At 37.3% G+C, this 11,562-nt stretch overlaps 1 protein-coding gene across 8 annotated transcripts in view; it reads left to right on the top strand.

Annotated features, from left to right (window-relative positions):
• The window catches only part of ADAM23 (ADAM metallopeptidase domain 23), a 68,758-nt gene extending 57,512 nt beyond the window's left edge, over positions 1 to 11,246 (top strand). For 3 of the 8 annotated variants that reach the window (XM_031505382.2, XM_077785115.1, XM_031505386.2), the window contains exons 25-28: positions 1,856 to 1,946; positions 4,110 to 4,164; positions 8,031 to 8,124; positions 10,210 to 11,246. In XM_031505382.2, the coding sequence (XP_031361242.2) occupies positions 1,856 to 1,946; positions 4,110 to 4,164; positions 8,031 to 8,124; positions 10,210 to 10,277 (308 nt within the window). In that variant the 3' untranslated portion in view covers positions 10,278 to 11,246. Of the gene's footprint in view, positions 1 to 1,855; positions 1,947 to 4,109; positions 4,165 to 8,030 lie in introns of those variants that run through there. The other 5 variants (XM_031505384.2, XM_021538862.2, XM_031505383.2 and 2 more) reach the window with 5 other exon arrangements.
• The last annotated feature ends 316 nt before the right edge of the window (positions 11,247 to 11,562 follow it).

Below are 11,562 nucleotides of genomic sequence, written 5' to 3' on the forward strand. Positions count from 1 at the left end.
GGCGGGATGTAAAAGAGTTGATTTGGCACATCTTTATCTAATTTATGACTGTTACTAACAATTAATCATTGTACCTCTTTTGTGAGAAGATGGCATTCTATGGCTAGAAAGAATTTTCAAGCCTTATTTATTATAGATTTTCAAGGCAAATTTAGTACAGATAAATCACTTGGTGTGTTTTCAGTCTTTTGTTCTGTGAGATCATTTGATGAAATCCAGAGGAAACTGTAGATCTCAGTCAAATATGGTGGCTCATTAGGCTGCTGTTACAAGCAAGTAACAGAGTTGTTCTTAATTGGAACAACAATGCCTGCAGGATGGCACTTACCCTCCACCATGCTCAAGCCTGTTAAGCCAGGTGTGACTTAAAGGCAAGTTCAAGTAAGATACATTCTTCCAAATTGTGCAGAATTACCTTTTGATTTTTGTTGTCAAATTCATGCACTGTTCATCTGTAAAGCTAATTATATTTTTTTCAGTCCAACTATTTTATTCATATTCCTGTATACTTTGTGTAGGAACTGCAGGAAGCAAGTTTTAAAACTTGGTTTTCTTTTAGCTAATCAGAATCTCCAGAAGCACTGAGGTGAGAAACATGTAGTGGAGACAATAAAGTGGCTGCAGTAACTTTTAAAACTTCTAGGACAAATGCTTATTGCAATGTGTGGGGTGGGGCAGGAGGTTTTATAATACTGACCTATAAGCTTAAAACTTTCAGTTGTTGCAGCTGCCCTTGCTCTTTCTTTGCTGCTGTCTGGCTGCTCCTCTTTCTTCCTTATATTAGCTGTGTGACAGTTTTTCCAAACTCAGCTCAGAACAATTAATTAGGAAAATTTCAATTGCTATGTAGAAGTTTCGGTTTGAGAAGAGTGGAATAGGGGTAAGAGCTGTTTTTGAAGGCTATTCCTGAATATGTAAATGGTTAAACAAAAAGTGTGTGATATGCTGCAGAAGAACTGTTGAGTTGCTTTCATTTTGCAATTTTTTACATCAAAGACTGCAATAGGGAGTTTTTGTACAGAGCGAATGTTACTCAAGCCTATTGTCAGTTTCCTCTGTCCTATGTAAACACAGCACTTAAGGGTCAATTATTAATATCTTATTTAGGTGTTCTCTTGCCCTCTTCAGAAAATAGCACGAACATATTTTGTGCTGCTTCTTTTTATTGCTGTTTTTTTCTGCTCCACCCTTCCCAACGTTGTTGTTCAGTAGCTTCTTGAGGATAATGAAGAGATGCTTTGATGTTTTGGAAAGCTTAGTGGAAATAAACTTTTATTTCAACTTTCATTCCTTTTTATATAATCCTTTGCTTTTGTCAAACAATTGTAAATTTAGCATTGATGTAACTGTAGGGTGTCTGGACTCTGATAAGTAAGTGGTGCTAGACGCTCTCAGCTCAAATTAAAATATCTACACCTTTCAGGAGCTCCATGAAAAAAGAGAGATCTTCTTGATTTTTTATTTCTTTCTCATTTTCTATAGTCTTAAAACATACAGCATTCATCCTTTTCCCTCTAAGTTAAGGAATTATTCACAACTATCTTAGTGTCCTCAGCTGACAGTTCATGAAGAAGATAATGGAATAAGTAACAATGGAATTCACTGTCTAATACTAGGTTTTTATCTATGGTAGAAGTCAGCATAGCACAATGCAGAGACCAACAGCATTGTTTGTTCCTTTGTTCCTATTGTTAAAGAAAAGTAAGTTAAGCTGGGCTGGTTGAGACTGTCTAGAGGCATCACCTTGTGTGCTGTCTGTATTCCCTGAATTGTTTGACTACCCTTCAGATGCTTCCCATAATGTGAATGAAGTCGTTGGTTCTTATGTCTGTCTTACCCTAATCCTTTACCACAGGTCCTAGTGCCACCAATCTTATAATAGGCTCCATCGCTGGTGCCATCCTGGTAGCAGCTATTGTCCTTGGGGGGACAGGATGGGGCTTTAAGTAAGCAATGCCGCATGTCTTCTCTTCGGTGGCTCTGGCATTTCTATTTCTTGCTTACATCACTAAATTTTGAGTTCCTGCTACAAGAGTTCCAAGTTAACCCCCCTGACTCTGACTGCTTTAAACAAGAAAAGAAATTACACATGCAGTAAACAAGCCAAGGAAATGGATTTGAAAATAGCAAATGTTATCAGGGTGCAAAGATGAATAACAATAAAAGAATTAGGTGAATACATGAAAATTAAATTAACACTTAAGGAATAAGGTCTTTTTTCACTTCCAGTCCATAAATTGAAGCTGATTACATTGGTTAAAAATCCCCCAAAAGATACATGTTTTATTTTTAATGTAGTAGTACTTTCAAACTGCTCAACTTGTTGATAAGAAGAGATGTCATGTAAATGGTCAGTGGTGGAAGCAGCAGAATAGTTTTTGGTAACAAATGTTTGACATAGTTGACTCTGGAATAACAGACCTAACTTGTTTGTGGTTACTGATTTTTCTTTTTTTTATTGATACAAAATGTAAAAAACAAATTCAGGTTTAGAGAGACCATTTTGAAATCTTGAGCTGTCCCCTGAAAGATGAAAGCATTTCCCAGTTCTAGTTTGATGTATTTTGTAACTATAAGGACTAACCGATTAGTCATTCCACTTGACTACTCTGTTAAAACAAACAGTCTTGGACAAAGGCACTTAATTCCTACCCTTTTTGTAGTGTCCATTCTGCCCACATGCATGGTCTGTATTTGGTAAAAAAGTTCTCCCTTTAGAAGCAGTGTTTATAACCTAACAGATCATGGAAGTAATTAAGTAAAAGTGATTTCTCATGCCATTTAAAGTTGCTGTTTCTTTTCAATAACATGAATCAAGGTTAAGCCATGTTACAACAATAAGCCATAATTCTTCAAGGAGAATAAATAGTAGTAGTAATAATACTAATTCAAAGAAAATTTTCTATGGCCTCTATTCCTATTTCATGTCAAAGTGGAGAAGAAAAAATTATTCCTTAATTGATTAAGGCAGTCATGAAAGTAGAATGTAGTGATAAGGTCATATTTATCTTGTAATTCACTTTCAAAAGTCACCTGAAAGTGTTTTACTTCTGGTTTACACTCTTATATTTTTGAAGTTTCAGCTGGCCTTAATTAACTATGCATATAGAAAGAAAATATTTCAAAATCTCTTTCAGGCCTGCTGAAAGCAGCAAATCAGGCTTTGCCCTTTCTCCTGGGCAAGGCAATTACTCCCTATTACACTGCCTGTCACTGTTGCTGTTCTCTGAAAGACTCAGACACATTCATTTTTCTCTCAGTGCTTGTTTGGAGGGTGCCCATGGGAATGAACCAAGCTAGATTCTGTTGGGAAAAAAAAAGTTGGCTTATCCTTTTGGATGAGTTTTCTATGGTAAAAGACATTTGTCCATTACTTAGCAATTCATAGACTTTGCAGAAACAGGGTGTGCATCCCTAGATGATAGACTTGTATTGCACAAGGTAGTTTGCTGAAAACAAAATACATGTCATGAAAATATAAAATAATTTGTCAGTTCTTCCTCTGAGTCTTTTTAAGCTGCTTTGTGTCCTTTGCCATCAGCACTGCAGCCCCTGCCTCCAACAGACACAGAGGCTGAGAACTTGCATGAAAGCGAGGAGTAGGACAATGCCTCCCTGTCTAAAACAATACAGGATGTATTTGATTATTTATTCTTTGTGTTTCACACTTCTCAAACTGCTCTCTCACAAGTGATCAGCTTTGCACCCTGGTGTCATTTGTTTGCCCAAAGGTAGAAGCTTGTTATGCCTATAGAGGATCTGCACTGGAAATGCCTCTTGAAGCTCTGATTCTCACAAGAGCAAGATACAACTGTTTATTCTGTAGCAGAACCTCAAATACACTGGCCTGGCCTAGCTCACAGCTTGAAGTGCATGTTTCTTCTGGGGGCCAGAGGGGAACAGAAGAGGCTTTTCAGCTTGTACACAAAGAAGGCTAGCACATGTAGACCCCAATACTTGGCTTCAGATAGATCTGGAGGGACAGATGAGGATAATAAAGGGATTTTAACTTTTCCTTTTTTTAAGCAAGTGATATATTTAGTCTCTGCAACTATGAGAGAAGGTAGCTAATGCTTTACAAACTGGGAGATGTGATTTCTGTTTCACAGGTTATCAGATGTTCATATGAACATACGGTACTGTGGTGTCAAGTCCATATCAAACGTAAGCTGCAACTAAGCAAACTTTGTTCATGAACTGAGGTGGGGGTGGGGGTTGGAGGGAAGTGTTAAAGAAACCTTGATGCAAGATCAGAGAAAAAAAAAGTAAAAACAGCTCACCAAACAACTTCCAGTTTCAAGAATCTAAGAATCCAAGGTTAATTTTAAATCAAGTTAATGTGTGGACAGAATAGGAAATAAAAAGTTAACTGACAATTTTACAGAATATAGAATCTCATTAGGCAGTTGAGGTGGCTTAAAGGCTGTAGGTAGAAACCTTGTTAAGAAGTAGATTTTACTCAACTGAGCCTTGCATAGTACTTTTAAATCTGTTTAAGTACAGCAGTAAGAACTTGATTTTGGCGTAACAAATCTGTGCAAGGTTTCAGTATACAGTGTTAACATAGAAAGGACATTTTTACCATTAGAGTAGCTCAGGGACCTACACTTTTTTCCCTAGCATATATTCACTCATTTCTGATAAGTCAATTAATGCTTTTGTTACTGACTTTAACAGCAATTTTGGTAATAAACACTGCTAAGAGGTAAATATTAAGAAGAGTGATGTGGAAATGTACATGCAAAGCTGCTGCTTGTTATAGCAGAATACAAAAGTGACAGATAGATAATTGATTGTAGGCACAATTCTACTTCCAGCAAGTGTGCTTGCCTAAAGAGCTGCAAGGTTTTCTGTTTCTTTAATAGAAGATTAATGGAGGAACCAAAGACCTACCCAGCTATAACAGATGCTGAGGTTGAACTGGTCTGAGCAGTTGTGTTTAGACCCCAAAGGTTTCCACAAGTTAAAGCAGTGGAATGTTGGTGGAGATTCCTTGAGGAAGGAGGTTTTGGTCCCTTACCAGCATTTCCACCAAGCATGAATTGTGAACCAAAATCCAGTCATCATTGCACAAAGAGCAGCTAGAATCAAACATGAGGTATTTTCTCATTTTTTCCCCCAAACTACGTGAATAAATGGGAGGTCAGTGTCTTATTTTAAGTTACTTTTTTTAGTCCCTCGTTTTGTTAATTTTAATCAGTTTTGTAGCAAAAGTTAATTTAAGGTCTTCTTCAGCATTTGAACCATGCTTTAGGAATGCCTATGAAAACATTAGCTAGTTGAAGTTATTAAAATACTGGGTTTGAATAAAGTCTTCAATAAAGCTTTGTACTTACATGATCACATACAGGGACACATTTGCAAGTAACGTACTCTTCGACCATGGTCCTGGTTAGTTGCACAAAAGAATACAGCAGATTGCAGGAAGGTATTTCTTGAATACAACCAGCCCTTTTTGAAACATTTTGAAACCTTTTTAACATTTTTACAATTTTTTTTTTTCTAAACATGACCATGTTAGGCAGTGGTGTGCTGTAGCATGGAGTGCTTTTTGACTAAAAATAACCTATACTTTTCATTTTGTTAATCATCCTTTTTCTGGTTGGATTACAGACAAAGGCTGACTCTCATTATTTAAAGAGGCATTAAAACTTGAAATGCAAAGACATAGATGTTCTAAGATCTTCCACATAAACCAACAAAGGACTAGGAAGTAGCATCATTCTCATGTGTGTTCTTCCCTAGAGGACACTTCTGCCCCCTTACCATTTAACTGAAGCATAGCAGAGGGAACCTTGTACTGCTATAACTCAAAACTATAAATGGTGGAAATATCCAGAACACCTGATACTCATCTACTCTCCTTTATTATATTTTTCTTGGGAAGAGGGAGACTTGATCTCTTTGCCAGTTTAAGTTAGACTACTAATTGTCTTCATTTTTTTATTAAAAAATGGTAATTCAGGATGAAGTTGTTAAAGTAGGTCAGGTAATCAGAAGAGAATTTAAATTCCTGCAGGGTAACACCTCCCTGCTCACCTCTGAAGTGCTATGATGGCAGCTCTTGTTAAAGCTTTGCATGTGTGTACTGTTTCCTTATTGACACTGTACCCCATGTTCCCTATTTCAGGCTCTTATTTTAGTTCTTCACATGTTTCTCTCCCTCATACAACATTGTTAGCAGAATATCCTAAGTGAAGAAAGGCAGTGGTTTGGTCAGTATCTTGTTCCTCAAAGGCTTTATTTCTGCTGAATAAAACTAGAAAATAAGTAAATATATGGTTTGGACAGAATGCATTATGAGGTTTGTACTAGAACACTAGACTAGTGAAGATCAGGTTAGACCAGAACAGATAAGATAAAAGAGTTTTGTTAGATTGTACTGGGAAGCTAGCATAGTATCTGTCCTCTGAAGCATGTTCTAAGACTTTATAAAGTCCATTTCTTTAATTTAAATAAGCTCAGATAACAATGTAATTCAGTGTCTGTTTTAAGAATTGGTCCTCTTCAAGCAAATGGGAATATGGTACTTCCCATATAGTGGAAGGACAAGTTATGTCACCTGGATTTTTCATCTGCATTGTTGATTTAAAAGGATGGACTAATTAGTTATTTGTCAGTAGTACTTGAATTCAAGGATGCTAGACAGTATTTAAAAGGAGGAGGTGGGGGGAAGAGAAGCAGACATGTCCTTCTCCCATTGAAACTGGCAGGACAAGCAGATACACAGCAGCCTTTAACTCATATTTAACCAAGTTCTGTAATATTCATACTTCCTATTTGTTAGTTTTGCAAGTTGGCCTGAAAATTATTTTCCTCATCTCAAATTTACCTGTAGTTTAGAGGACAAGGAATTGAGATACTGATGTAACATCAGCCTCATTTCAAAGGAGCATTAGTACAGTAATCCTGGAGGGGAAAAGACTGAAAGATGAATACAGTAATCTTCTTTCAGAAACTAGCAGTTCTTAAGCATTCATCTTGTACAAATCCAATCACAGGTATCCAAGGGAAAAAACAAAATCAAGGATGCCCAAGAATTACCAGCCTCTGGAAGTCCTCTCAAAAAGAAGTTGCCTTTGCAATAGTCTCAAACCACCAGTTAAACCTTACATATAGAATAAATATTGTAGCAGTGGCAGAAGTTAGCAGGGCTGCAGAAGATTGAAAATCCAGGGGTTGGTCTGTAGCTTTAGGGAATATATGAATTCCTGTTCTGTATTTTTTGCATGTTGGTTTGGTGGTGGTAGTGGTGTGTATGCCCAATGGTAAAACTAAATGCATGAGCCCCTTGCTTGATGCCCCACATAAAGCCAGATACTGGGGAGGTTGCACCCAACTTTTGTTGTTGCTTCCTAATGTCTTGCTGTTTGACATAGGACATCACCATCGCAGGAGATTGGATGTTACCAGCTTGCTGCCCACTGTTAACATTCCGTTCTAATCACACAACTGCAAAGCTGTCCAGTCTCCTTCGAATGCAATGTCTCAGCTGTCTTTTGCACCTTACTAAGACTCACAGCACTTATGGTCAATAGTGTGGTAAGAGCTCACAAAGGCACACACACTTTTGTCACACTAGATTACATAAACTAAATTCTGGTGTAGCCAGAGCTGGGCCCTTGCTCTGAGAACTCAAGCCTCTGCAGGCTGAAGTGTTGCCATTCCTGGCACTTGTGATTCATTCTCTTTAGGTAAATATGTTCATTCTTGGCCTACTGCACACAGGTTTTACTGGGAGCTGAAAAGTTCTACAAATTTAGAGCACCACTTGAAATACTACAGAAATAATTGATTTCTGTATGCCAGCATGATCTTTAAGCTGCATTAGGAAACCAATACTTGGTATCATGCTGTACAAAGCATGTAACCAAATTCCTTAAATAGTTACCCCTTGTAAAAGTTACCGGTTAAACTGTCAGTGTGAGCCTTTTACTTTACTATGACCTTAGCAATGGCTTTGTTCTTGTTATACCTAACTAATGTCTTGCTTTTTTTCTCTTTCCATCTCATTTTGATGCAACTGGAAGAAATGTCAAAAAACGAAGGTTCGATCCAACTCAACAAGGCCCTATCTGAAGAAATGCCATTCAAAAAGCTGCTTCTTGCACTACTGGATTTTGGGTATGATGTCTTTGCTGTAGCTACACAGGAACTAAATCAGTACGGAAGAACATGAGAACAGTAACTATAAACACAAAGTTGGGATGTTGAGATAAATTGGAAATACTTCCTCTATTCACCTTTCTCTTGTTAACATTAACTGACAAGTGGTACAAGCAAACTGCTTCAAAAAATCAGGTGTTTTTTTCTTTTTCTCAAATTATGAAGGAGACACACAGATCAAATGCAATAAGAGAACTGTTCCAAAATAATGGAATTACAAAAGATTCTTTCCCAGCCTGCTGGCACTCTAACTTCACTTGAGTTCGCATGACTTCCTTTTTCTTATCAAACTCCAGTGGCATGAGGAGCTAATTTTGAAAGGGTAACCTGCATGGCTCACATACAAACAACCAAGTTAGCAAGCTGACCCCAAGCAGAATCTGCAGCCCAATAAATACAAACCACTGGGAAGCCAGTGCCAGGCTTCAGCAGCTTTTCCAGCCATGCAGTGCATTCTGCTGCTGGACTTGAGGGTTCCCTGCTCCATGAGCTCACTGTCCACCTTGGACAGGAGCCTCTTGGGTATGGAAGCTAGTGAATGTTGGATGGAATTCTTCCAAGAAAGAAAAAGTGTAAATATGGAAATAAGATTTTGATGTATCATTTTCACAGATTATATATAAATATATATATATATGAGAGAAAAGAATTTCCATATAAAAAGGTTCTATTCTTTATGTAAATCTATTTTTGATGTTGGGTTTGGTTTTGGGTTTTTTTCCTCCCCTTTTTTTCTGTAGCATGTTGTACAGCAGATGTTCTGGGCTTGCTCAAAAAAGGCAGATAACAGCATGCAGATGCAGGGAGTTCTGACACCAAACAGATGTGATCTAAAGTTTGTATGCTTGAAACCAAAAACAATTAAAATGTATAAATGCATATCTATGTATTGACTATAAGTCTGAATTACTTCTTTGGCTGTTATACAGACTTTTCCATTATATAAGTAACACACTCTCAAACTAATCACAGAAGTGCCAAGCTCTTTTTTTCCTTTTAAGAAAAGCTACTTTTCTTTTCCTGCCTAGATCCTGTAAAATAAAAATCTAAATAAGCCTTAAAAACTTAAAAGATGTTAAACTTGGAATGAACTATTCTCCTCTTGCCTTCTGCCCATCAACTCAAAGCAGCTTGCAAAGGTGACTGACCTTTTTAACTCACTCCCTGTATCTCTTTGATGCATGTCACTTTACAAAGTTTAATGCAAGATTAATACTTTGACCCTTGGCTACTGATAGCCAGTTACCATCACAATATGTGCAAAATCCCAAGTAATTTCAGGTGTGTTGTCATTACTTTTAGAGACACCTTCTGCACGAACACAGATTTTTACAGAGTAGTCCTGTAAAAAGTCAGCAGCAGTCCTGTGTCCATAGGAACCAGGCTCAGGTGCCTGCAGCTGCCTTGAGAAAAGTTTGTGAAGAGGTCTAGTTTAGGGTTCCCTTAAAGTAAAGAGCTGGACAGTCTGGCTCATCCTTTTAATCTTGACTTAAAACTTACATCATTTGATAAGTAACTGAAAATTTAATTGCTGTGTCTGATAATCAGAATTAAAGACTTTTGGATCTAATTTAAAAATTATAGTTTAGTAGCAACAGAAGCCCAGTTACACTACTTCCTGCATCTTTGTTCAGAGGAAATCCATTTCCCAAGTTAGCTTTAAGAGCCAAAACATTAAAAAAATGCTGCAGACATTTTCCTGTGAATTAGAAAACCTAATTTCAGTTATTTTTCTTATTATGATAATGTTCAGTTTAACAGTCTCAATATATTGGTTTTGATTCACAGTTGTTATTATTAAATATTTTCAATCAGCTTTAACATAATCACATTTACACTTACTACATTATAAGTTAAAGGTGCTGCACACAGGTAGTTGACATTAATAGAAATTATAAACCTTATTCTGAAAAATTCCTGCTTGGCTTTAAGCAGATTTAAAATAGTGAAATTTCTCTGATGACAAACCAAAAATACTTGCAACTGCATTATGTTTCTCTAAAAATTCTGTGATTGGGAACACAATGTCTTAACTTTTTTCAGGTTCTGCTTTCAAAGCAAGCACAACCCACAAGAGAAACACCAGTGGTATCAAAATTTACAATAAGTAAAGTCAACTGGATATACATAAACTACCTGTGTAATAAACCTTGGAGAAGCATTTCACAAACAACATTGTTAGTGTGTGATGTGATGTTTTAAATCAGACCACAGTGGTCCCCAACTACTATGTATATATGTTCAGTGCTGGAGTAACTTTTTTATTTACACCAGCAGTTTCATAGCAATTTGGATTTCTTGACTGAATTTATGCTCCAGCCCTCAGCCATTGTGTGTATGGGAAGATCACACTTTCTGCCCTGTGTGCACACAAGTGGCAATACAGCTCAGAGCAGGTACAGGCTGAAGTGCTTCCTGTGCTGGTAGACAGTTAAAAACCTGGATTTGATAGGTGTTGGTTTTGCCCATCCCCCTGGCTGTGCTTTGGGAAGTGCATATCCATTTAGCAGTAACTTGTTCATTGCAAAGCGTCACCAAAAGAAGACCAGGTTGACTCTGCCTCCATTTCATCCACTCTACATTTGCCCCATTATTTACCTATTCAGCTGGACAAGAAACTGGTAACTGTATAGCTCATTCCAGTCTGCTGCATGAGCTCACTGATTTGATCTGATACTCTAAAAGAGAAGTCTGCCAGGCAAATTAAACAGCTGTATAGGTGCATGGTCAAGAAACAGATTACTTAAGGCTGGAGTCTAACCAATTTTTCTTTACTATGCAAAGATGGGTATTGCACAAACAGATGAGACAAATGTCTGAGGAAATGACATAGAATACTTGAAGTTGTGTTTTAAGCCTAATCAGTCATGTTTTATATTCATTACTGCTTCCACTGTTACTCTTCCTTTTAAAAATGTTTTGTAATTATTTTTTTAAGTGCACAACTCAATGTTATAAATCAAGTTTTTGTTTGAAGTTAATACTCATTCATATCCTGTTGGCTGCTAATGGATGGAAGTTCAATAGTCCTTGTTCTGCATCTTAGCAAGATGAGTATTAAAATTGTCATGAACATGGAATGGAGTAGTTTTTAATTTTCTATCTTTTTTTTAATTTATTCTCTCAGTTTAATTTAATTTCTGTGTTCCAAGAATCATCACCTTTGTAGTAGTGAAAACTGAATGGAGCTTTCTTTTCTGAAAGATCTCGAACTGTGTAAAATCTCACAGTGAGGCTCTGTCTGTGGGAGGATGTTGCACACAGCCTTGCAGCCGTGCATGGAACCAGCGCCTCTGCACCCAGGATGGGCCCAGCCTGCTTCAATCCCAGCTGCTGGCTACACTGAGTTCACTGAGACCTGGGGGCTTTTGTTAGTTGAGCTCAAAAATCTGAATT

The sequence above is a fragment of the Lonchura striata genome, chromosome 8 (genome assembly GCF_046129695.1).
Source record: "Lonchura striata isolate bLonStr1 chromosome 8, bLonStr1.mat, whole genome shotgun sequence".
Lineage (NCBI taxonomy): Eukaryota > Metazoa > Chordata > Aves > Passeriformes > Estrildidae > Lonchura > Lonchura striata.